This window comes from Vidua macroura, chromosome Z, assembly GCF_024509145.1.
Source record: "Vidua macroura isolate BioBank_ID:100142 chromosome Z, ASM2450914v1, whole genome shotgun sequence".
Lineage (NCBI taxonomy): Eukaryota > Metazoa > Chordata > Aves > Passeriformes > Viduidae > Vidua > Vidua macroura.
The window spans coordinates 16,653,474-16,680,594 of NC_071611.1; the positions used below are offsets into that span (position 1 = coordinate 16,653,474).

Consider the following 27,121-nt stretch of genomic DNA (forward strand, 5'->3'; position numbering starts at 1 on the left):
GATGCTCTTGCATAAAGAACTGTGAAATATGGAACATCCATAGATTTTGTACCCTTTTAATTGTTTGTAATGATTTAAATAAAAGAAGAGCTGAAGTAGCAAGGATAGAGTTTTGAATATATGTAGATTGGTTTAAAAGAGTATTTGTTACGGATGTATGAAAGAGAACACCAAGCAGAATAACACTTCTCATTTCTTAAGATGCAAAGAGGGCATTTTCCTAATGGAGGATTCATTTCCTTATTGTCATTAATAATAATAATAACAACAATAAAATACATGCCTGGGTACCACAATTATCCCATCTAGGCATTAGTATGCATTTCATATTCAGCACTGCAGGTGTCTCTGTAACAAAAAAACAGTCTCAAACATCAGCAAGAAGAAATGAGGATCCTATGCATAAAGAGTAAAAAGAATTACGACAGAATTAGTAAGGATTTCATAGAAACACAGTAATGACTGTTATATGCAAAGATCCAATGCAGCTACGCCTAGATCTTTAATGACTGGTTAAGGGATGAGGGGCACAAGTATGTCATTCTGTGTTCTTCCAGTTGCAGGACATGATGCTGGAAAAAAATAGGAAGACTCAGAAGGTCTATAACTTGCTCCAAAAGTGGTATCACCAGCAGAATTTTAGGGGGTTTTATCATGGCTTGGCTTAAACAAGTCTGGGCCTGCTGATGACAGACAGAGCACACCTGTCTCAAAGGGGCAAAGGGCTAGCAGGGCTTAGTGAAAGACCCTTAAACTAGATTTGAAAAAAAAAAAGGATGAAACTAGGCATGCTAGAGATAAACCTAGGAGTGGCACATCAGTGTTTGAGGAGCAGTGTGCTATTGCGGTCCTTCAGTCTGCTCTGTCTTGTGTGGAGTACACCAAAGCACATTTGAAATGTCCCAGTACTATTTCACATAACACCTTCACCATCTCAGTGGAGGTGGTAGGTCAAGATCCATATACAGCTTCAAAGACCTAATCATCATCAATCCATTAGAAACAACAGAAGCACCTGAGAACAGTCACATGGTAATTAAGACTCCTTCCCACCCATTATATGACAGGACTGACAGCCCACCTAAAGTACCTCTGCACCAATGCATGCAGCATGCACAACAAACAGGAGGAACTGGAAACCATTGAGCAGATGGAAAGCTATGATGTAATTGCAGTAACATAAGCATGGTGGGATTACATACACAACTGGAGTAATGCAATAGATGGTTATAAACTCTTTAGAAAGGATAGGCAAAGAAGGAGAGGTGGTGTGGTAGCCCTGTATGTTATGGAGTGTTTGACTTTCTAGAGCTTGATGATGGTGATAAAAGGGTTGAGTAACTATGGGTAAAACCAACAAAATAAATATCTTGGTGGGAGAGAGATAGACCATCCTACCAGTTCAAAGAGGAAGAAAAAAATATGCTATAAGCAGTCTTACAATTGCTGGACCTTTTCCGTCTGGGACACTTCAACATACCAGATACCTGCTGGAAATACAACATAGCAGAGAGGGAACAGCCCAGGAGGTTTCTGAACTGTGTGAAACATGCCTTGATACTCCTCTCACAGTGGGTGAGGAAACCAGTCAGGGAAGGTGCCCAGCTGAACCTGCTGCTTGTGAACAGAGGTTTAGTGGGAGATGTGGTGGTCAGAGGCCATCTTGGGCACAAAGACCACTAAAGGAGAGCTTCTTTCTATTCTCAGAGCTGTAAGGAAGGGGTCAGCAGAACTGCCAGAACTGCCTGGGACTTGCAGGGGGCAGACTCTGGCCTGTTTACAGGACTGGCTGATAGCGTTCCTTGGGATGTGGTCCCAAGGAGACAAGGAAGTGCAGGAAGGCTGAACATTGTTTGAGAAAACAATCTTAGAGGTGCAGGAGCAGGCTGTCCTTATATGCTGAAAGAGGAGCTGTCTGGGAAGAAGACTGGCCTGGCTGAACAGAGCTTAGGCTGAACTCAGAAGAAAAAGGAGAGTTTATGACCTTTGGAAGAAGGCACAGGCAGCTCAGGAGGACTACAAGGATATTGTGAGGTAATGCAGGGAGAAAATTACATGGGCCAAAGCCCATCTAGAACTTAATTTGGCTTCTGCAGTTTCTGGAAATGAAAGGTGTTCTAGAAAGACATCAGCAACAGAAGGAGGGTTGGGGACAATCTCCATCCTTTCTTGGATATAAAAGGAAACGTTGCAACAAGGAATAAGGGGAAAGCAGAGGTATGGAATGCCTTTTTTTGCCTTATTCTTTAACAGCAAGATTGACTGCCATCAGGGTCAGTCAGACCCCTGGGCTGGAAGACAAGGATGGGGAGTAGGAATGAAGCCCCCAGAATCAAAGGGGAAATGGTCAGTGACTTGCTGTACTGCTTAACACACACAAATCTCTGAGGCTGGATGGGATCCACTCAAGAGTACTGAGGATGCTGATGGAAGTGCTCACAAGCCACTTCGCATCATTTACCAGCAGTCCTGGCTTACTAGGGAGGTCCCAGTTGACCAGAGTTGGCAAATGCGATGCCCAGCAACAGGAAGGGTGGGAAGGAGGATCTAGAGAACTACAGGCCTGTCAGTCTGACCTCAATGCCAGGGATGGTCATGAAGCAGATCACTGTGAGTGCCATCACACACTATGTGCAGTTCGTCAAGGGGGTCATGCCCCACCAGCCTGGGTTTGTCAAACACAGGTCCTGCTTGACTAATCTGATCTCCTTCTATGACAAATTGATTCATGTAATAAATGTGAGGAAGGCTATGAATGTTGTCTACCTGCACCTTAGTAAAGCATTTGACACCATTTCCCGCATGGAGATACTGGCTTTTCATGGTGTGGATGGGTGGACTGGGTGTGGACAGTTCACTGAGTGGATGGCAGAGCTCAAAGAGTGGTGGTGAATGGAGGTAAATCCAGCTGTCAGTTGCTGGTGGTGTTCTCCAGGACTCTGTACTGGGACCAGTCCTGCTTAATGTCTTTATTGATAATTTGGATGAGGGGATCAAGTACACCCTCTCATTTTGCAGATGACACAAGTTGGGTTGGAGTGTTGATCTTCTGGAATGTAGGAAGGCTTTTCAGAGGGGTCAGACAGGCTGGATGCATGGGCTAAGGCCAGTGGTATGAGGTTTAGTAAGGCCAAATGCTGTGGTCTGCCCTTGAGTCGCAACAACCCCATGCAACAATGCTACAGGTTGGGGAATGAAAAACTTCATGATGGGAAAGAACCTGGGGGTCATTTAGTTTAGATCTCCAGAGGTCCCTTCCAACCCTAACTATTCTATGGTGCTGTGATTCTGTGCTGGGCTACAGCAATTAATCACGAGCCAACTGTGTGCCCAGGTGGCCAAAAGTTCCAATGGCATCCTGGCTTGTATTAGCAATAGTGCAGCCAGCAGGACCAGGGCAGTGATTTTCCTGCTGTACCCCTGGCACTGGTAAGGCCACATCTCAAATCCTGTGTTCACTTTTGTGCCACTCACTACAAGAAAGACATTGAATTGTTGGAGTGTGTCCAAGAAGGGACAATGGAGCAGGTGATGGGTCTGGAGCACAAGTCCTGTGGGAAGCAGTTGAGGGAGGTGGGTGTTTCAGCTTGGAGAAAATGAAGCTCAGCAGAGACCTTATTGCTCTCTACAACTGCCTGACAGGAGGGTGTAGCCAGGTAGGGGTCAGCCTCTTGTCCCAAGTAGCAAGTGACAGGACAAGAGGAAGTTACCACAAGATGTGTCAGAGAAGGTTAGATCAGATATTACAAAAATTTCTTCATGAAAAAGGTTATCAAGGATTGGATCAATTATCAAGCATAAAAGTCACCATTCATGGAAGTATTAAAATATGTGTAGGTATGGTGCTTGGGGACATGATTTAGTGATGGAGCTGGAAGTGTTATGTTTATGGTTGGACTTGATGATCTAAAGTGTCTTTTCCAGCTTAAATATTGCTATGATTCTATGAATTTGTGGAAGATGAAGAAATATGCCATATTCCAATACTTAGTCTCTGAATGCCGATGTCTGACCATTGCAAGGTACTAGTGTAAATTGGCTTTTGTTCTGACTTAATATGGCAGTTTCTTTCTAATGGATTCTCATCAGAGTTCATCATATCATGTGATGCAACTTTCCCATATGTCCAGTCCAGTATCGATGAAATTAATTAGCTACTGAGTCATAGCAGGGAATGAGTTTTGGAGTGGAGATGGGTAGGTAGTAGTACTTCAGCTGCCCTAAAGAAACTGAGATCTTTGCACAGTAGTGGCAGGTGGGTCATGAAGTGAGCAGAATATTCTTTATTTCTGTGAGAGCATGTGGAGGACAAGGCAGATACCAGAAAGTGTCTTAAAATGGTACCGTCATATGTGTTTACACGATTGAATTCCTGGGTATATATCATGTTGTAATTGCCTTTTCTTCTTAGCATTGCAGAATATTATCATACTGAACATTGCAAGTAGAGATTTTTCATCATAGAGACTGAAATAAAACTATATTTTCAGGATTAGTTTCTACAAACTGTGATAGTGCATATTCAGAATGTATGTGTCTGGATCCACAGACAGTGCATGCAATCTCTGCCATAAATCCATGCTGAGTCATTTTCTGTCACTGCCGCTTAGTCCACAGCATGACACTCGCATTTGTGTGGTTTTAGAGCTGCTGAAATTATTTCCCATTCTTTTTTTCAACCTCATTGGATAATTTAATATTGCTTTGAAATTCATGGAAGCTAGATCTACAAATACTTTGAACTTCATTACTTCCACTGATTTTTGGAAGGCCAGCATTGAAAATCAGATGCCAAATCCAATTTACAAAATAGGAAAAGAATATCCATTCTGCAACATCTGTAATGTATCCTGGAGTTAAACTAGCAAGAAAAAGTGTTTTGCCTGCACTGTGTGTTTGACCTTATATTTTGGGGATAGTTGTCTTGGGGAAAGGGATGATGTAAGACAACTGGAAGGTGAAAAGATCTTGAACAGATTGATCAAGGTTTCTCAGGAGGCATCTGGCAATCTCCAAAAGCAATTCTTTATGGTTCTTTGCTACAGCCACTCATGTTGCCTCTGTGCTCATGCACACCCAGAGGTGTTTGACACAGACATGAGAATAGAACAAGGCCCAATGTTGAGCTACAGTGTGTACTGGTACAGTATTGCATGAACCAACATAGGCATTACTGTCTAGATATTTTTAAGACTCATGTGCAAACTCAGACTAGTGTAAAGTTTTGTTGTGATTAAATATAATTGTTAATCATGGCTAATCTCTAAAGATGGCAATTCAGGAAGTACTTTGTTATTCAGTGCTGTTTATGCAGCAGTCGCTTAGAAAGCTTTATTCCAGCTGAGTTGGCTGATTGAATTACACAGAGGCCATTCAGAAAGAGTTACCTAGGCAACCCTTCAATTGGTCCTTTTGTGCTCAAATTTTATCTCGGTCATCAAATTTCAAAGCTGAGCCTGTGTCTCAGGTTGATTTTTCCCACCCCAAAAGCATCTACCACAATGGATTTGGGTTTGAGAAGTAGCCTCATAAACTTCTCCTCCAACACAGTTCCTCTAAAGTCAGGCTTCAGTAGATTTCCAGCAATGAAGCATAGTATGTCCATTTCAGTGAAGAGCTGAAAGCTAAAGGCAAAAGCTAGCCTCTTAAGCTGCTCAGTAGCCTCTGAAGTACTGTGTTGAGTGCTACAAATTGTGGTTATACATTTTTTAAATGTTTTTAATGATTACAGCCATTATGACATCTTCACTTTACTGTTGTCATACAGTTGTGCAACTTGGGAGTTTCACAAAGTATAGGGGCTAGCAAAATATTGTCCTCTGTTAACATTAACATGCAACTCAAAAGTAGATGAAACTTGTGAGTGTGTCAAGAGGTAAATAGGAATTTGCTTCCAGTCCATTGATGTCAGGTGATACCTTCATGGTGAAAGATCCCAAGCTAAGAGCTGAGCTTGCTTGTGTAGGTACTGATCAGTTCAGGTAGTTGAATAATTCAGAAGTTCACAATAGTGGAATAATCAAGACCAGTTCTTCAAAATTAGCAGTAAGTAGAATGTTATTAACATTATCAACATATGGTGATATTTCATCACTAACTCTTTTGCTTAGAAAAGAACAACTGGTGTTTAAATTATTGCTTTATATAGCATTGTCATAAGGTTTATGTAAGCAATCTTAGTACAGGGCAGTAACTGAAAAGAAACCAATTTTAAGCTATAGGAGGAATAATATGCATATTGCAGAGATGTCTTAATTATTATCTTTTTTTCAAAAATAAAACCCAAGAACACTATCTGAAGAAGTCATCATATATCACGTTGTCAAACAGTTTTCACTGGGTGCTCTTTTTCAGACTTTTTTAGCTTTCATTGAGCTCTCTAGAAATCTTTCCAAGTTTCAACAGCATTTGCATTATACACATCTGTGTGAAAGTATTATTCAGGCCATTTTTTTCAGTTGCCTGATTCTGCAATTTATGTGTAGTTCTGGAGACATCACCTAACTATGTTAACAATTAAAAAGTTATTTTCATACCTGAGTGCAAAAGGATGAATCATGCCCACTATACTTGCTCCATTTTGTTAGCAGAAGCAGTCTAAGGAAAGAGAAGTGTGTGGAAGCCAAATGTTTGCTGTCATAGGAGAGGGTTCCTCTACGCCTACTCTATAACAGTGATGACAGGTGGGCAGCACATAAATGGAGACTAGGGGCCGATGTGAAAATCATTGACACATATTGGAGAGGAGTGTCTTCAGTTTTAGCACCAAGTTGTTAGGAACACTGCCGTGTTGTGACTGGTCTGAGCACAAGAGTCTTTGGGTAGACACAAGGAGAAGCCCTTTCCTTATGTGGACAACCTGGCAACAGTGTTGGGGCCCAGAGAAGCTGGACCATCTCCGTCCTTGTTGGGCCATCTCTATTCTTGCTGGTTTCACAGTTTGAATGGGCAGAGCCCTGAGCAGCCCAGTCTGACCCCAGCAGCGTAGCACTAGAGCTCCACAGTTGCCTGAATTACCCTATCTCGCTGTGGAGAAGACCATACATACCAATATATGTATGCCTATATATTTAATAGTAAAGTTTCAAGCTACTTGCAAAAGCTTAAGAAGTTAGATACATGTATACCTCTATATGCACGCATAAAGATGCGTGTGTGCATGTCTGTGTGCCCACCCTGGCACATATGTGCACATGTTCTCTCTCTTTTGTCTGTGTGGCCAGGCTTGATGCAGCCCAGACAAGTCTTAATCCCTGACTAGACCAGCCCACATGCCAAGGGAGAGCTATGGGAACATTTGTCAGAGACACCCTGTGCATCCCGAGGGATCACCCGCATTGTCAACAAATGGACATCCTCAGGCAGCCTGTGCTGCAGGGATACCTCGTAGTCTGGCCAAAGTCTTTTTTGGTGTGTCCTGGCTAACACTGTTAAGTAGGTGTAGTGTTAATGCAATGTTTTCAGACGCCATAGTTCTCCCTGAAACACAACACTGTCCTTCAACTCCTTTTGAATGAATCCCTAACTTCATTCATCCACTTTGATAATCTGCTCACTGGAGCTTTTCTTACAGAGTGAAGAGGATGAGGAGGAGCAGCCTCTCAGCCTGGCCTGGCCTGAAACCCCACGCAAGCAGGTCACCTATCTTCTCGTGTTACCCATTGTTTTTCCACTGTGGGCTACCCTGCCAGATGTCAGAAAACCTGTAAGTAACTGTTGTTGTAAGTCAGTGTGTTCTGCACAAAAGGTGGCTCTCTAGTTAAATGCTAAAAAAGAACTAGAGATATTAGGTTTTTCTTATTGTTTCTTCTTTGAAGAAGAGGTTACAACATTAGTATTCAATTCTTCTAATGGCAAATGGGTGTTTATGAGCAACTGTTTAAGAGCTCTATAAAGATCATAACTTGTATTCACTTATACTTTATGATATAAAGTGAAAAATTCTTTGGGGCTTTCACATTTGTATTTCTGGATCTCGGCTGAACCCATGAGTGCTGAGTATCTGTCTGTCTGCAGTGCCCTATAGGGTATGACTGGAAGGCTTTTGGACTGTCTGAATTTTTACTGTAGTTCAAACATAATGATATGCATTTCTCTTAGATTTATGTTCTATTAGACCTTTTTCTTCCATCCATAATCTTATAATTTTCATACTAGGATAAGATCTGTAAATCCTTTCATGTATAAAATACTTGCTAGTTTTGTCCTAAACACAGTTTGAAGTAAGTTTGATAAGTTTGAACTTATCAAGGCTTACCATTTTTATACTTATATATACAAATAGACCTGACCAGGAAAACTCATGGAAAGTAAAAGAGAGAGCATCAAGACCTGAAGAAAAAAAATTAGTAGTGTTTCAATCTCTTTTCCTTTCTGGATCAAAAACAGGTTTAAAACTGCTGCAAGAGAGGCATGCACAGCATGTAAGTTTATAAATCAACACCCTGAATTCTTCTTTCCTCCCCACACACAGTGAAAAACCTTCTTATCCCACATACTGAAAAACTGCAATTCAGTGCAAGAAGGAAGCTAAAATAAGATCTCTGGCATGTTTTTAGATAAAAGGTTCCAAAGACTGTAAAGTGACATTTTCCCTTCTTTCCCTTCTGACGCTTTTTCCCTTCCCAATTTTTAAGCTTTCTTTTTCATAAAGATTCCAGAAAACTCTGGAAATCACTTTTGTTACATAACACACAGAACATGCTACATGAACGTCAAGATTGTTTATTTCTGAATTTATGCCCTCCTTTCATCATTCAAAACCATCCTTGTAATTTTTTTCATAATTTGATATAAAATGAGCAAGAAATATTTATGGGCATTCTTTTGAATTTTGAAAATCTGAAGCTAATATAAGTAGACCTGTAGCTTTATCCAATATTCTGTAATGTACAAATGAGAACATTTTTAAGTAATAGTTCTGGAAAGTGAATATCTTGACAAGCTGCCTGCAACTATATGATGCATGTGATTATTAACACTAGTACCGTTCACAACAGAACTCCATGCTGACATCCAGCAGCTAGAACACCCTGCCATACCACAAAAGATAAACATGGATATATGTTCCAGATTGGCAAGTTTTAAAAACAGAGTTTTAAAACTCCATTCACTGGAAGGAATAGTTTATACAGAAAAAAAAAATGTAGTTTGTAATTACATGTAGATTAACAGAAGGGGTAATAGGCTGTATCAGTATGACAAGCTGCTTACTTTGAACATTGCTATCAAAGAATTAACCGGATGGTTGCATAAACTATATAACATCTTAAGTATGCTTCAGTAATGTATCTTCAAAATATTCTCACTTATTTCTGTGTGCCATCCCCACTAATCCCTTCCTAACAAAAATTATGTCTGCTATCACAGCTCAGCATGTGCATCAGAAAACAATTTTCAATGTAAACTGTGTGATAAAAGTTAAAGCAAACCTAAAATAATACTCAACTACACTTTTTAGATAGGTCTACCATCAGGGGCTCAATTTGCAAGTGTGGTAATTTTAGTCAGAAACCCAAATTCTGCATCAGGATGCTCAGATTAGCATATGCATATATAAAGTGAATGCTTGTGTGCTATATAATGATTTGAAAGACCATATGGAGCCTTTGACATCCTCTGTGGGTGTCTACTTTTCAATAAGTTCTTATTTATATCTAGAGTCTTTTTTCTAGTGTATATTTTATCTCCACAAAATGGAGATGGTTTCCCTGCATTTATTTGTACTATTCTGAGATACATTTAGCTCCATGAAACCCAGAAGCTCTAGAAAAAATATTTTGTAGACAAGGTATCTGGTTCTAAAGTTGGCAAAATCCTGCTGCCTTATTATGCTCTGGTGGACACATATGCAGATTTTTATATACTTAAAGTATACGTAAAGTAGATTACACATTAGTTCAGCTAACTGGCAGCTGATTGACTAGTTGTTTTAATGTGTCTATTGCCTTAATAACACCTGCTCACATTAAGCCAGTATATATTAAAATCCTTACTATAACATCAATAATGTTGTTGGCATATCCCAGAGGTATATGTGTGCCCTTAGGGAATTTTTTTCCTGAGCTTTTGCTCAGGTGTTTTGAACAATAATGGCTATTTTTCCTGTAATAATGGCTTGTTTCCCCAGTGGCTGTGTAAAGGTCACATATGTAACTGCCCATCTCCTGGAGTAACAGATATTAAAAGAAAAATTATGTGACCAAGGTGCCCCAGTAGGTCAGAAGCAGATATTGAACACCACCTCTTTTATTATAACCTTACTCCACTGTCCATCCCTTTGCATTACAGGCCAGAAAGATGGCTCTTGGGGCTCCAGTCCTGCCATCACTGGACCCATATGGGAGCGTTCCTTCTATTTCTGCAGATTCCCATTAGAAATGAAGAGCTACAACTTCCATGAACTCTTGTTGTCATACAGAGATGCACTGTTACCAAGGGGACAAGGACAATATGTTCCTGTACAGATCCAGTTAGAAGAGCAGATTCTGAGTAATCAGAGTTAAGCACTGTTAAGTGTGAAAGAAAGATCAAACTTTGCAATGCAGATACATTTATGAACAAGACAAATATGTGAATCATTTAGGTTAAAGATGCTGGTAATAATGCTGGCTAAAATTAAAATAGTTACCTTCCAAATTATTCAGCACCTTCCAGGATCAAGCTCTTAGAAGAAAAGCCTTCATACCTGGATTTTTTTTTTTTTTGCTACTTATAGCCCTGTTTTTCAGACACTGGCATTAAATAAATATATAGAAACGTATCAAGAAAAATGTTCTTAAGATAGACAGGAATGTTCTTTCTGATAGACAGGAACAGTACCAATCCATCCAATCTACAGTGGAACTACAAAACCCTTTTGCTTTTGTTAAAGAAAAATAGCATATGAACTGAATGAGCCATGGCTTCTCTCATTTATCTGTTACTAGGGCCACAAAAGGGCCAATTGCTAATAAACCCTGCTCTTTGTCTTTACAAGGCAACCACCACAACAACTAGTGAAAAAAAGATGGAGAGAAGTACTGCTGTCTGCTGTCTCTGACTAATTCTTCTAGGAAAATACTTAGAATTGGCAGCTGTCTGTATTTCAAAGAGCTAGGGAGTAGAAATTACATAAATCTCAAAAGAATACTGAAACTAGTTACAAAACAAGCATGACTATTATTGTTACAGTCTGGAATAAAATCCAGCATACAAAAAAGAATCAGCATTCTGGTTATGGCTTTTTCAAATTTTCATCTATATGCATATTATATAGCAGCATCTATGGAGTCCATTTTTATTTCATCTCCTGTAAAATGTACAGGCTTTAAATTTTGCCCTTTCTGAATTTAAATGTTCCCCATTTTAAAATAGTTAATTTAAGTGTTAAGCCTATTAAAGTATCTTGGAGTGCTGCTTATCAGTTAATTTTAGTGGGAGAGGATTAGCTAAGACAGGCGAGGAGTACACATGCTACAAAGATACTGACTGGTAATTCTTAGCCATCCAAATTCTGTGGGTGTCTGACTCAGATAGGCAGTGTCTCCTTGTTTTGCAAGAACCATTTGATGTATATAATCGCACCATCAGAGAGCTATTACTGACCAGCATGGCTCTGGTTGTATTAGTTTTGCTTAAGCCAGTGTATGCTTAAATCTTGAGTATTGTGCAGTGATCATTCAAACTGCATTGCTGCAAGGTGCTCTGTGCAGACTTTGTGACCAGTTCCAACAAGTTTATTGCTTCTTTGTCTCATTAACCATATGTCTTGCCGAAAGATTGGAGCTTTTACAAGGAAGATGAAAAATATTGGAAGTTGGAAAAGTCGACTACCAGGAATGGTGAAAAAAAAGTGCTAGCTGCTTAGTTTTAAAAGACAAATTGGTATTTAGATTAATTTATTTCTACCAGTCCTAAATTCTGCTCCCACTGGTGTCAGATCATTATAACAGCCATTGATATGTTTCTTTCAAATTGTGTTCCTTTTTGCATTAAGGTCTTCTGTCCCCCAGTGCATATAAAATTTTGGTTTTAAACTTAAAATTCCATCTTAGTAGGTTTTAAAAATCATAAGCTCATTATCATATTTTCTGGTTTGATAGAAATTTAGAACTCTCTTTTGAAAAAGTAACTGTAATGAGTTGAGAAGCAATTAAGGAATAGATCAACCAAAGTACCCTGAGTAGTTCTAAAAACAATGCTTGTGACAGTAGTGGAATTTATATGAAAAGAATGTTTCCAGGTCATGGTTATTTAAGGGTAATCTGCTTAAAACACCTACTGGACCACTTTTACTCCAACATATGATCAGTTATTTATATTATGAGGGAGTTTAGAATCATAGATTCATAAAATGGTTTGGGTTGGATGGAAACCTTAGAGATCATCTAGTTCCAACCCCCATGACATGGGCAGGGACACATTTCACTAGGCCACGTCCAACCTCGCCTTGAACACTGCCAGGGATGGGACATTCACAACTTCTCTGGGCAGCCTGTTCCACTGCCTCAGCATCCTCATACTAAAGACTTCTTCCTAAGGTCCAATCTAAACCTTCTTTCTTTCTACTTTTCTAGTCCTCTTGTCCTGTCACTACATGCTCTTGTGAATAGTCTCTCTCCATCTTTCTTAGAGGCACCTTTCAGGGTATCAGAAGACTGCAATTAGGTCTCCCCAAAGCCTTCTCTTCTCCAGGTTGTACAATCCAAATTCTCTTAGCCTTTCCTCACAGAAGAGGTGTTCCATCCCTCTGGTAGTGTTGTTAAATCTGTCCCATTTTTAATGTGTGTTCTCCTGTGCATATTCAGTTATGAAATTGTATAAGTCATGTTAGTCAGCATGCTCAGTTTTCAGGAGGACATTTAGCATTATGCAAAGTATACACAGGGAACGAGTTAGCGGTCTGTGGCACAGCCAGCAGCTGCACCTGCTGCTGGAGCAGAAATGGACCTACTATTTGTCCCATGCTGTAGATGAGTGTGCACAATTGGCATTGCTGACTTTACCCTTTTTATATCAGTTCATGTCCTGAGCTCATTCCTATTACATCCACAGAAAGTCTACAGTCTCATTGAGCTACAGACCAGCCTCATTGTTTTCAGGTTCAGCTGGCAAAACGCAGTGACATTCCTGCTTGACCAGCTCTAATGCCCAGCCCGATACACTGATCATCTTTTAGTCTACAGCCACCCTGTGATTCCATGCTGATCAGTTCCTAAATGTGAAGCTGTTTCGTACAAATGCCTGTTGAGTTTGTTTTATAAGGAAAGCTGACTGTGCAGCTCTGTAAACTCCCTAAAAAAAGAAGTGTTTATTATGGCTTGAAGAATCTGAATCAGAACAAATGGTATTTTCTCTCCAAAAGTCATACTGAGGGAAAGCCCTGCAATCCCATATACTTCCACAACACCTAGAAATGATCCACAGTCTTAATGAACTCCCTGGTGCAGTAGGGGCATGACCTGCAATGAAAGGGGACACAAAAATTCTGGAATGGAAGTGGATTTAGTGAGGACCAAATGGGAAGAAATACTGCAGGACTGAGCAGCAGCTGCAAGATGCATTCAGAGTGGTATAACTTACTTCCACAGGCAGTCCTACTGGTTATTCATGCAAATTTGTAGGACTCTGCTAGTATGTTTTGCATGTTTTTATAGCATTATATCATTAAATTTCTCTACAAAATGAAGCATGGAAAATATGTGCTTAACATATCTTCTATTGAGAAAGTGAGTAGTTTTCACTAGCAAAGTAAGTGCCAGAATAAATTTTAGGTGTATATGTCTTTAGCTCTGCCATATGGCAGTCTTTTTTATACTGACTGTGAAATTTGTTGCAAAAAGTTACTAATGTAGGAAGGAAAGATATGGGCACCTGTTGAAGCAATTTGAAAACAATCATTCTGAAGAAACATGAAATTATTAGTAAATTCAGAAGTCAAACCACTATTGAGCTAAACACATATGCAAACTGCATTGTGACAAATTATGATAAAAATGACAACCGAGAACTTCCCATTCATCATACAAGTTTTTAGGAAATCTTATTTGATCATTGAAGCAATTGGAGGAATGAGGCATAGGTACTTATATACCAATGTCAGGGCATCTGTTTCTTAAATTTCTTGACAGGTATTTTGATCATCTGATGATGATCAGAAGAGTTGATTAGAACAGGCCATCAGAAAAAATGAGAAGCCACTCTCATATTGAGAAGCAATTAAGCATGTCACCCTTCAATATAGGTTTTCACTATTTCTCCTTATTTCTGTTTCAGACATCAAGAAAATTTTTTCCTATCACGTTTTTTGGCTCTATCAGCTGGATTGCCTTCTTTTCTTACTTGATGGTCTGGTGGGCACACCAGGTAAGGAGGTGATACTGGTACAAAATAAAAGCCCTGCATTATGTTTTGCACTGTAAAAGATAATTTCTAATCAGAGTCCATCTATCTCATGCTGGGTGCTGCTTTATTTTGGGAGCTGTAACCATGGATGAAGTAAATCAGTACTCGCTAAATGGAAAGTAGTTCAGAGAGCTGTTGGTCAGGTGGGCCTGACCACAGGACTTTATCATTCTTGTAACATTAGAGCTGTCAGCAACTGCCTGTCAATACCTTATGCTTCTATTTGAAAGCCTTACCTTTCTCTTGATACATGGGGAAATCTGTGAAGACTAGTTATTTCTTTATCTTGCCTGGTATTATCCAAGCTAGTGGGAAAGTCCAGGACAGCTGAAAACATTTCTTCACTGCAGGACACTTTTTTCTGGTTTTATTTAAACTCTTCTAGGTTGGAGAGACCATTGGTATTACTGAAGAAATCATGGGATTGACTATTCTAGCTGCTGGCACATCCATTCCTGACCTTATTACCAGTGTTATTGTAGCACGCAAAGGTCTGGGGGACATGGCTGTATCCAGTTCTGTTGGAAGCAACATATTTGACATCACAGTGGGGTAAGTTCTACACCAAGAAAATTGTGTCTATTTTAAACAAGTCTTTTGTTCTTAGTACATTACTTGGTATTGCCTACAAGCAGCGATCTTTAAAATGGAGAGTAATGCAAATACGAAGTGAATGTTACTGTGGCAAGTGCTCTGAAGTTTACAGATATCTGCATGAAGAAATGTTATAAATTTGTTACCTAATCCTTGCTTTGATATGTTGCAGAGAGGCTTAGGCAAGTGAATTGCACTTTAAAATTGTGCAAGGGCATTATTCTGAAAAGGAATTTCAAAGCTTTTTATACTTTTGTGAGGTTGCTGTTTGCTTTCTGCTACCGCTCATTGTGCTTATACTAGAGCTTTCTTTATAAATGATGATCAGGAACAATTAATTGCCTCTGCAGTATTCAACATTTGCTGTAATAGCAACAGAAAGTCATTGTCTTGTGTAACTGGTTTAGGCTGATGTTGACATGTGATTAATTTTTTTTCTATACCTGACAAGTCCCAAACTACAAACCAATTCTCTGTTAACAAAAAGGACCCTTTTTATAGTTCTAACAATCTGAAGCTACATGAGATTGTGCAGAAGTTTTCTATTTACACTTCACTGCTTCATGGCAGCTCTAGGGTAATGATTTGTGGCATAATGTTGTAATTCAAATTATTTTTTGAGCTTTTGAGACCAAGGTAGATCAGGTTCAGAAACAGTGTAATCTATGCCTCAGTGTTTTAAAAATGTGCAGGAAATACAGAGATAAATCCTGTCTTTGCTCCCACATTCCCATCTTCAACACAGGATGGAGGTACTGAGAATCATGTCCATACTTTCAATTTCTCCATCTTCGATTATTTCTTGCTATCACACACAAACAGAAGAACAGGTCTAGTCATAGTTACAGTGCCAGACAGCCTGGTTGCAGAAGAGATCCTGGTTTTCACAGCTGAAAATATACCAGCAACTGCACAAAGGTACAAAAAAGGATCCTGAAGTCAGAATTTATAGTAAATATATTTTTTACCTTATCTGTTAGCTAATGACAGTACTTTAAACATAGTAGGAAAACTTGGCCAATTTTCTATTAATCCACGAGCATTAAGTCTTTGAAATATCTATATGCAGCAAACCTATAAAATACATGAAAACCATGTCCTCCTACTTGCAGTACAGAGGCTGCATTACAAAATTATTTCTCTTTTACAGTGCTTTCTTACTTTTTAAAAAATGTTTAATCTTCCTGCCCATGGAAATGGTTTTGTCCTGCACCAGTCTGCTACATTTACAACAGAAATGGCACCGTTGAGCTATAGACTGGTGTAGTTAGTACTGCAGCTGTAATAAATTATTCTCTCCTGAGCTGCTTATTCAAAATTTTAATGTTGTGAGCTTCTGACAACTCACTTTATGCTTTCTAAGCCTGCTAAGCTCCAATCAGTGTCTTAAATATTTATTTCAGCTTGACATCTTGCAGAGGGATATTGTCTCCTTCTGTGGCATGAGAGATGAGAAATGAAATGACAGCAAACACAGAAATAGAAGTTAAGCTCAAGTTCAATTGAAGTTCACAGTTTAACAGAGGTTTATACAGTAAATGTGGACAAAGATATTTCAGGGTGAAATTTTGCAGGCAGTGCCTTGCAGAGTGCTGGCTCTTCATGGCAAGGACATGTTTCAATTCCACCCTCCTGTCAGGCAGGCTCTTGGAAAGAGTGTGCTAATAGCTTCTGCAGATAGTGTGAAATCTAGAAACAAATGAAAAGGGTTTTCCTCTTCACAGACAGGATGCCATTCAAGGGAAATATAATTCACCAGTATAATTGGTGGAAGAGTGGGGGGCAAAAAATCTCATGTGTTCTCCCCAGGAACCATGAGAAAGCTTACAATTTGTATTTATGCAATTATTAGAAGAGTTGAACCTCTTCCTGCCTCACTTTATGCAGGAAGCCTTTGGTTGTGTTTTGATTTGTCACCAGAAACTTCCTAGTGCTCCCTTCTGGACTTCTGCAATGTTGTAAATTAATTTTTCTGTTTCTTAACAGCCTTCCTCTTCCATGGCTACTGTTTGCTGTGGTTAACAGCTTTGCCCCCGTGACAGTCAGCAGCAATGGTCTGTTCTGTGCGATTGTCCTACTTTTCATCATGCTGCTCTTTGTCATCCTCTCCATTGCTTCCTGCAAGTGGAGGATGAATAAAATCCTGGGTTTCCTCATGTTTGGGCTTTATTTTGTGTTCCTGATTGTCAGTGTCCTTCTGGAGGACAAAGTGATCCAGTGTCCTGTCTCCATCTAGTGGAAAGTGACGTTTCTCGACAGAAAAAAGAAAAAAAAAGAAAAAAAAAAAAAAAAAAGAAAAACCAAAACATATATATTTATTAAAGAAAAGATACATATGTCAAAACAAAACAGCAGGAAAAAAAACCACAGTGGAAAATTGCAGCAGGAATTACCCATGGATTTCTAAATTTCCTCTTCCTCAATTTTAAAAGAGTGAAAGAAAAAAAAGGATACAAAGGGTCAGTCTCAAAGCTGAAGAATAGCTGCTGCTGGACAGTGCAGTTACGCCTGAAGGGCTGAGTCTGGGTGCACCAAGGATTCCTCTGCTGCAGAACATCCGTGCTGCTCAGCACTGGACATGCAATGTACGCAGCAGTGAAAGTTACTGCTTCTCCTCTGCCTACGGTACCTACCCGCAGACTTCTCATTCTCTGTAGTAGTATACACAGACACACAGTGTGCTCAGTTCTTAAAGCTTTCCTCTTCCAAAAGGATTGCTAATATTAACATTGTGGAGGCACCATCCCCCACGCACCCTGATACAGGATTTTTCCGATAACCTGCTGAAACTCCTGAGTGGAAAGCAGACACCAAGTGATGAGTCACAAACAGGGAAGGGCTTGTATGTCTCTTCATGTAAGTGGATTTATGCAATGTGATTTCAGCAAAGCCAGGGAATTAATCAGTGTTTTGATCATCTGCATCATTTTAAAGGTCCGTAAAGGCAATCAGCAGGATGTTAATGGTGGTTTTTTACATCTTGCAAAACTCTTCAGGTTTCAGAAACTCTGGCACTGAAGGAGCCATGATGCCTGACCATTTTGTAACTGGTGTAGATTTTCATTGCATTCTCATGCAAAGACCAGAATGGGGATAATCTTTCTTCTCTAATAGCAACACAGCATGCAGTGACATCATAGAACTATGTGAACACACCATTTTTTCTAATGCAGCAATATCAACAGTACCAATGGCTTTCAGATGCTGTTATGAGTTTGCCTTTTCATGCCAGAATAAAAAGGCTAATTTGCTAATGCATAGTATTTCATACAGAAAATAGAAGTAGTTATAAAGTGCAGCCTAATTGCTAAGTGAATATATACTTTATAGGCTTTCACAATTACTTGGAGTGTAAGGACCTTCACAGCTACATATAGTTATTGCTGGAAGAGATCTCCAGCTGTTGTATAAAGCTGGGAAGTTCACATTTGCTGTTATAAATCTTGAAACTAGTTAGGAGAAACATAATTTAAATACAGTGGAGCTGCAGGAAACTTACATGAGAATACTTCAGTGTTGGTGGAAGTGTACATGTCTAAAGAAAGGAAGGAGTGAAAATGCAACATCCTTTTTCTGAGATACTGAGACAATGAGAAGGTCCAAACCTAGAACAGAAAAAAATAAGAAGGGAGAAAGCAACTAACTTTCAGTAGTTTGGCTGACTTTTTTAAAAAATGAAAGGACTGGAATGAATGTTAAGAAATTATTTCAGATAATCATAATTTGTTTGTTCAAGTCTTTTGTGCAATTAAGAGTTCATGAAGTTTCAGTGCATTTCTATGACCTGTTTCAGCATTGTTTTATATGTATACTGTGCTCACAATGTCAATGTCATTCGCATATCTGTATAACAGAAGTCTCAGCACATTTTGTCTTGTCTGTTTTTCTCTGCTCCACACTGTTTGTTTCTCACTCATCTCCTTTTGTCCCTTACTGTTTTCCTCTTATATGTGTTTGTATGTAACAATGTATGATTAGAAAGTAAGGACTTGACAGAAAACAATGGTAGAGAAAACAGTACAAATTCATATTAGGAATGTTAATATTATGTGATATCATGAAGAAAAAAGTGAGATGTTAATGAAATAAAGGAAGGATACTAGGAGTTGCAATGTCTGCTACTCATATATTATCCTAAGTCCTAGCTACATGCAGAATCAGTATTTGATCTTAACCATACAGCAAGCAACATCTCTTACTTCTTAGTGCTTTTTAAAGTGAGCTTCTCACATTGAGAGCAAAAACTTGTCGTTGTATTCAAGATCCTTTACTGGTGCAGAATCCTTACCTGTCTTAAACGGTAGTGCTGCCCATCTCTAACATTTGTTCCTACGGGCGTACGCGATGGAAAGGTGGGTGCATATACATAACTGTGGTGCCCTCTGCTGACAGAACAGCAACCTAAAGCAAATTTTTAACCCAAATTCTGACCTCAACCAAAACGTGTGTTCCAAAATACAGAGCTGACTCCACAGTACAATCTATTCCAGAGGAGTCGCCAAATGCTTTTGTTTCTGATGACAGTGCTCAAAACAGGCAATCCTTTCCCAAGTAAGCAGAATCATACATAGGAGTGACCTAAAGGAAGGGCTATGTATGTAGGCACTTACAAAAGACTGCAATGCCCAGATTCACTGATCTGACATTTCAAATCAAGAAATCAGACCAGAGTCCAATTTCTGTTCAGTACACTATTTTTTTTTTAAACTTCATACCATCATGGTGTAACAACTCCCATACTGGAAAAGGAAAACTCCTACCTGACCTTCAGAGCACTAAGAGCATTCTGGTGCACTCAGGGCATCAGCAGCAGAGACTGCTGCCCCACTGAGGGCAGGTAGGGAATATAGAGTAACTAGCACGAACAGCTTATAGGAAGACCTTTATGTATACCGTTAAGGACTGGTATCCTGTGATGGCATTTCTGTACTGTCTTAAAATGTGTCTCATTTCTTTCCCGTGTCTGTTTGTCCTTATCACATCTTTATCTAAGAAGGTAAAAACAACTTTTCCTCCTCCAGAATAAGACACCTCATGGCTCCCACTGCCTTGTATCTGTTGGGCAGATTATTTTTCAAATGGCTGAATAACTGTGCCAGTGGTACCTCAGATCCAGAAGTAATAGGACATATTTCAATTGTGTGGTGCTTTCTGGGAAGGCTGCCTATGAGCAATGTTTATACTTGCCAAGGCACTTTTCTGCTGCTGGTGTAAACTGTTTGTGGATTCTTTGATACTGATGTGCTCTTTGATGACAAGACAACAACTCTGCTGGCTAGTAGAGAAAAAGAGGAGTGGGATGGAGGGAGAAGCTTAGTTCCTTATCCTGTACAGAAGGAATTCAGTCTTAAACTAGAATGCTGAAAAAACAGTCAAAAGTGGCTCCCAACCAGTGACTGGATGTCAGTGAGTTGTCCAGGCTCAATGCTGCCAGAAACACACACACTTGTTGCAACATTCCTATTTTACAGTTTCAGCAAATTTCCCAGCATAAAGTGTTTCTCAATGTTCATAATTATTTCAGTGTGGGATCATGAACTCTTCTCAACATTGCACACCTAGAAGTCAAAATTCTATTTACTTCAGCCAAAGTTCTGAATGACTTCACTAGGGATCTGATCCTTCACACTGCCCAAATTCTACAGCAAGCTGGTGGTGTTGAAGCCTCTTCCACCTGCTTGTATGCCTTTGCTTACTTATTGAATTGATACTGCTGTCTGCATAATCCTTATGAAGTATAAATGAATAATTAATAGAAAAATTGGCATTGATAAAGATCCTGTTCTAGCTTAGCACTTTCAGGACACCAGCTTGGAAACACAGAAGTAAGATAAGAATGCAACTTCAGATTAACTAACCCTCTGTGGCACCATCATCTCCGAATGGAATCAATGCTGTACACAATGTTTGGAAGGGATTTCTGTTGGCATTTGAATAGAATCATAGTTCAGATTGCAGCCAGTTTTAAAGGTTTTCTGTATTAACTTAATTAGAATTAAATATGAGAATGGGCCCCAGTGGTACAAAATACCACTGGAATTCTACAACTATTTTCTGTTTTCCGTCTGCATAAGCCACCCTGGTCACAACTTGGTAAAAGCTATAGAAATGTGATTAAAAGTGTGGTGTGAAGATTCTCTCCTTAAGAACTACATGTAGACATGGAAAAGTCTTTCAGCAAAGCTCTATGTATTTTAAATTAACTATTTTACTGAAAGCTACTGCTTTCTTATAGTGCAGACAGGCTCTTGTGTCTGTATGCTTCTGCTTATGTATCCAGTTGATGTGGCTGACTGCATAAACTTCATGAAGCATAAAGCACAGTGGGTGACAAGCAACCTTATTTAGGTGTCATTTGTTTGTAATGGCAATGAACCTACCATTTAATTTCCACATATACTACTCTGAAGTAGTTTATGGTCACTGTCACTCATGGTACTGTTGTGTGTGGATATGAAGGTCCACAAAGTGGTAAATTAAACATGTAGTTAATCCAAGTACAGTGAAAAAATAGATGCTTAGAAATATTATTAATGTTTGGGTGTTTTTTAAGGGATTATTTCTCTGGTTGTCTTTTACTTCATTACATATTTTGCAAAAAAGGGGATATTCAATGTTTTTTAATTATTATTCTTTCAGCAGTAATTCCTTAAAATAGCGTCTTGTGGTCCATATAACTTATGTTCTGAGTCAAGCATGAGTCTGTATCAGATGGTTTTCTTTATTTGCAACAAGGAAATAATCCCTCTCTAAGAACTGGCCCAATTAAATTCAGAAGAATTCTGCCATTAACCTGGACAAGATGGAGACTTTTAGCTTAGGTTCCCATATTTCATAAATGCATATTTCATAAAGTTACATTACAAACCTAATTGTCCTGGGAGCTATGTACAAAGAGATAAATTACATTCACTTTTATTCTTGGAAAAAATTTTACCTCTTGTAAATAACAATGACACAACTAACTGAGAAAGAGGCATGGTTTGCAAATTGAAGAATTTGCACCTGGAAAAATACTTGCAGAAAGTGAATTTGAGATTATCAAATGGGATAGTTTGCATTCAACAATGTGGAGAAGAATCCTGCTCCAGTCCTCCAAAAGCTACAGGTTTCATTCCTGGTTGATGTTAAAATTATCCTTCTTGGGTCTGTTGCCATCAGTTACAGGAATATTGGTATTGAGATATCTGTCATTTCCATTGGAACTGGGGAGAGTCACCTCCAAATTGAAGTTCCGCACTTCAGTGCACCCGTCAAATGCAGCAGTCACATATGGCTCACAGCCCTGTAGCTCAGACAGGCTATCCTGCAGTGTGTTGCTGGGTGTCAGTGTGCAGCATCCCAGGACTTGTCTGCCTGGATGGGTGCAGATAGTTTGAGCCTTCCCCTGCCTATGCTCCTGCTGGAGTGGATGCAAACCGTGTCTTCTCCAAAGTCATGCCATCACATTAGCATGGCACTGAGCCCATGCTCCAGCCAGCCAGACACAGGTCAGCCTCAGCCTAGAAGCCATGTAATCCCTTGGAGTGTGGGTAGACCAGGCACATAATTGGCCATATAATTCCTACATGAGCCATAAGTGAAACAGCCCAGGACAAGAATGAGTAATTCAAGATTGGTAAATGACCTGTACATTCATGTAGATTTATTGTAAATTCTCCACTCATGAAACACAAAACCAATCCCAACAATGAAATTTGTACACATTTTTAAAGATCGTGCACTTTACTATTTTATTTTTATTTTTATTTTATGTCACATAGTTGTCTTAATGCAAAAAGAAGCCATAAAGAACCCAGAAGACTAGTATGGGGTTTCTTAGTAAGGGGATCATTAATTTCAAAGTAAAGAATCAATTCCATGTCTCTGTTTAAGGTATAATGTCAAATACTGACAAATAAATGTACAGTAAAGCAGAATCTGGTTTTGCCTTAGTGATGCTGTGAGTAAGTCGGGGGAATTTACTCCTCATACTCTTGAGTTTTCCTGTGGGGCTGCACAAAATGCTGCACACTACCTTTGCAGTAGGGACTCAATCTTGCTACCCTTGTTCACCCCAGGAGAAGGAATAAAGCGCTTGCAGAATCAGGCCCAATGAGGCAAAAAAAATAATTCTGCTATTCTGATGTTTTCCCCCACTGAGATCACAGTAAAGGAAGCTCCTTATGTTTTAGTAAGTTTATAAGAGATGTGTTGCTTCTGTCAGTTTTTCAAAAAGTTTTCAGGGTCAGGTTATCCAATAGAAATAAATCATTTATTTTAATCCCTCATCAAAATTAAGTAATGCCAAAGGATTTCACTTGGTTTTATTTCATTTCCATTATCAAGATCTCTGTTGCAGTTTTAATTTTGCAATCCTGACTCTGGGGAGTTGATTTACATGAATTAAAATTATTTCTGTCACTTAAGATGGCAAGACCAGGACATGGTATTGCGATGTGAAAATAGTAGCGTGTTGTTATAATAGACAATCAGAGGCTATTTTTGTAATAAAGTGTTTCTAGCATGTTTGTTTCACTTTGTAGTTTTCATACTCTTATCATCCATCATTTTGAGCCTATTTTAAGAAAAATCTGAAGTCCTCCATCTTTACTCATTTCAAACTTTAAAAGTAAAAATACATTTCCGTGTATTTTTTATTTTGCAAGTCCAGGCAACCCCCTGAAAATTCCAATTTTTCTCATGTGTTTAAGTGTATGGATCATTATTCACTAGACGATACTCTTGTATCTCTGAATCAGTATATTCTCTGTGAATATAAGTTTGTATATAGTATGAAAGTTACCTTTATCTGTACATAGGCTCTTGGAAATAATCCCTTCTATCAAGGTCCTACTTCACTATCTACAGAATATTTCACTGTGGTGTGTACACTTTCTCACCTTATCATATTAATACAGTTCTTCATATAAATCACTTAATGTAACTGAGTTGTCTAAGTGTGAATAACAATAACAACAATAAATACTAATAAAAAGAATGAAGAGTATGTCAATTTGCTCAGTATCTTTTGTCTTAATGGTCTTGGGTTTGCTGTTATTCTGAAAATAGTATTTTAACTACCTTCTCCATGTTCAGTGATGATCTGCAGTGCTGCTCATTACTGGTGTTCAAGCTGCACTGCTTGCCTATTGCCATGTCCCAGTGCTACCTTCTGTATATACACAGAGTAAGGAAATTGCTTGTCTTTCAGTGAACTTAAAATTTTGTTAGACAAGGATTTCTCATCTACAGCCCAATGTGAATCCAAACTACCTGGAGCGGTGTATGTCTGGAGCCCTGTTGTTCCGTTCAGGATCAAGTTCTCTTACCTTTCTTTACTGATACATTTGATCCCAAGATGTTTAGAATGCCATTCTTTACATTGATACATTGTTTAATCTCCAGGCTGCACGGTCTATTGTCCTTGCCAGCTGGGCTTTTTCTTTTTTTTTTTTTTTTTAGTCTGTTCTTGGGTGAATGATGCATTTAAATAAAAGAATGATCTTCAATAAATTACAGTTAAATAAAGTCAATAATACTAACATTTTCTCAACCAAAATTTCCATCTTCACAAGTTACAAAACATTGCACATGGATATTATTACTTACTATTTCTCCCACAGTAGCCCCAGGAAGTCATCCTCCCCAGTGAATTAAGGTGTTTTTTGTGAGGCATCATGCCAACACTGAAGGTGTGAGCTCAGGAGAGTGGTTTTTCATTCATCTTTAACCTTACTAGAGCTTTAAAATTTTAGATTGGAAACAAATTTGCAGATAGCTTAGGAGTTGAGAATGATGATTGCCCTGAGACATCCATCCCTGCCAAACAACAAAAACCAACAAGGTCAAACACATCCTACAAAAATCGGTGTCGGCTCCAAGTCATAGAGGCACATGTGGGACGTTTCAAAATTTAGATTGGAGATAAAGAGTTTGTAAAAAGACCTTTAATGTTTATCTGAGAAGTGAACATGCATACATACACACAGAGGTGTTCATAGCTTTGCTCTTTGTGTGTTTTCTTACCCTACTGCTTGCTAACATTTGGTCCCTTCCTCAACTGCAGTGACTTTTGTAAAATGGAGCATTTTAAATCCTTCAGTGCAACAGCAGGCCTTGATGCTATATGACTGCATTGAGCAGGGAGAAAATAAAAACATATTATATATCCACCACAATCCTTCCTGGAGGAATGAAGGCAAGTTGCCTTACTATGTGTCCACAAGCAAGTACTTCACTGCCTTACCTGTAGTGCTGAAAAAACCATTTACTATTACTTTTATCCTGTACAAATAGTCACATCTGGAGTGTTAATTGACAAAGAGAAAAGCAATGTGTATGTTAAAACTGAGTTCAAACTTTCATTCCCTGGAAAGACTTCAGAATTTCCCTTTAAAACAAAGAATTCCTTTTCTGTCAACACATACCTCAGAGAAATAAATATTTGTGCCAGAAACTTGCAAAGATTTTAGCACTGAAGAGATGTTTTTTCATCCCTTCATCTCTTATTTATGCAAATTTTCACAAAATGTTTTCACACATATATTTTGTGGACAAGGGAGCATTTTTTGGCAGGATGATGAAGTACTAGCAGTTAGTTGTAAATCTACAGTATTGCTTCTGAGGCATCAAACCCATTTCTGAACAATTTCTTATTAGCTAAATATGAGGATAGTCAGAGAAGCTACCAGCATTCTGTAAGTTTAAAGCACTCCAAATAGGATGTTTGAACAACAGTTTTACAATGAATGAAATTTCAAAAGAAAAGGTGTCCCGCAAACCTTTGGGTTGCTCGCAAACACTTTTTGCCTGTCCATCAGCAGTGATGAGCAAATGCTGACCCATTTAGCAGCTACAACTGCTGCTAAAAAATGTGAAACTGCGTGTGCTGCCTCTGCTGTGTTGGAGGATTTCCTGCAGTGGGGTTGTGTCAGAGCGAAGAGCAGGTCTGGCTTGGGCTTGCTGACTGAGGCAGAGGAGGCAGAGGAGGAGGTGGGTGGGAGCATGTGTTTGTGGGCATTGTCGACATGCGAAAACACGACACTTCTCTGAACCTTGCATTTGACACTGTGATCCAGAGAGCAGGGCAGGAGGGAAGACTATGAGAAAAACTGACATAAAAATCAGTTACAATTTATGTCTAAAAGGACATATAACAAATATTTTTCCCTCTTGCCTCTCTGCAGCCCAGTTTAATTTTCCTGTAAAATGAAGGAATACAACCCTGAGTAACATCCTCTAGGAGACACTGTATAAGCAGGGAGGCTGGACTCGATGAGCCCACCGGTGAAGCCTTCCAACCAAATTCAGTGATTCTGTGAATGGTTTAGTGAAAAAATGCTCGCACTGCCCACTCCCCACCCCAACTTATTTCCTATTCTTTGTTACCAACTAGTACGAGGGAAAAGGGAGACTATTTCCAGAATTGTCAAATTCCCTGTGAAGATCTGGACCTGCTCTTGTCATGTACTGCCTGCCTGCCTTGATACCATGCCATAGTGCTGCTCAGAATTTGCCTCTCATAGCAGCAACCAACTCTTGCCAATTTGATAGCTGGATTTTCAAGATTAAGAGACTGCAGTCTGATCCTCTGGAACTAGGACATACTGCTGGCCAAAACTATCTCTAAAGAGTTTCACTGAAGTTCACAAAACACAAGACTGTTGAAGAAAAATCAGTTTGAGTGTTGGAAAAATTAGCTTGTTCCAGGCTAACATGTGTTGGATTCAGCATTTGTGCCTCAGTCAAAGGTATTAGTAAACCCATTTTCTGTTATATTATATAATGAATTTTTGAAAAATTATTCCCTAAAATTCACTTTACTTTCCACTCAGAAGAGTAACTTTCAGCAAAGCTTTTACCAGAAACTGACTGGAAGCAGAAATTGCTAAAGCTTCATGATTGTTAATATGCAGTTTTTTTCCAAAAATAAAATTCCTGGATAGCTTTTCCCCACCGCCTATCCTGCTGAAATCCTATGTAAAACATGCCAGGGTGTTGTCCTGAGAAGAGCTGGGACAAGCACAATGGAGCCAAATCTTCCCTGTCCTCAGGCCTTTTTTTACTGTCCTGGCTCCCTCTTTACTCACATCCTCTCTGTTCATCACATTGCTCAGCATCCAAAAGAATTCCTGTCACAAATGGTGCCCCAGCAAGTGGA

The 27,121-nt window shown here is 39.1% G+C and overlaps 1 protein-coding gene across 6 annotated transcripts in view; it reads left to right on the forward strand.

The window, feature by feature from the left end:
• Positions 1-27,121, forward strand: part of SLC24A2 (solute carrier family 24 member 2) — a 135,861-nt gene that overhangs the window by 87,813 nt on the left and 20,927 nt on the right. For 3 of the 6 annotated variants that reach the window (XM_054004217.1, XM_054004220.1, XM_054004218.1), the window contains 4 exons: positions 7,562-7,705; positions 14,257-14,346; positions 14,771-14,937; positions 16,966-17,285. In XM_054004217.1, coding sequence (XP_053860192.1) covers positions 7,562-7,705; positions 14,257-14,346; positions 14,771-14,937; positions 16,966-17,215 — 651 coding nt within the window. In that variant the 3' untranslated portion in view covers positions 17,216-17,285. Of the gene's footprint in view, positions 1-7,561; positions 7,706-14,256; positions 14,347-14,770; positions 14,938-16,965; positions 17,286-27,121 lie in introns of those variants that run through there. The other 3 variants (XM_054004219.1, XM_054004221.1, XM_054004222.1) reach the window with 2 other exon arrangements.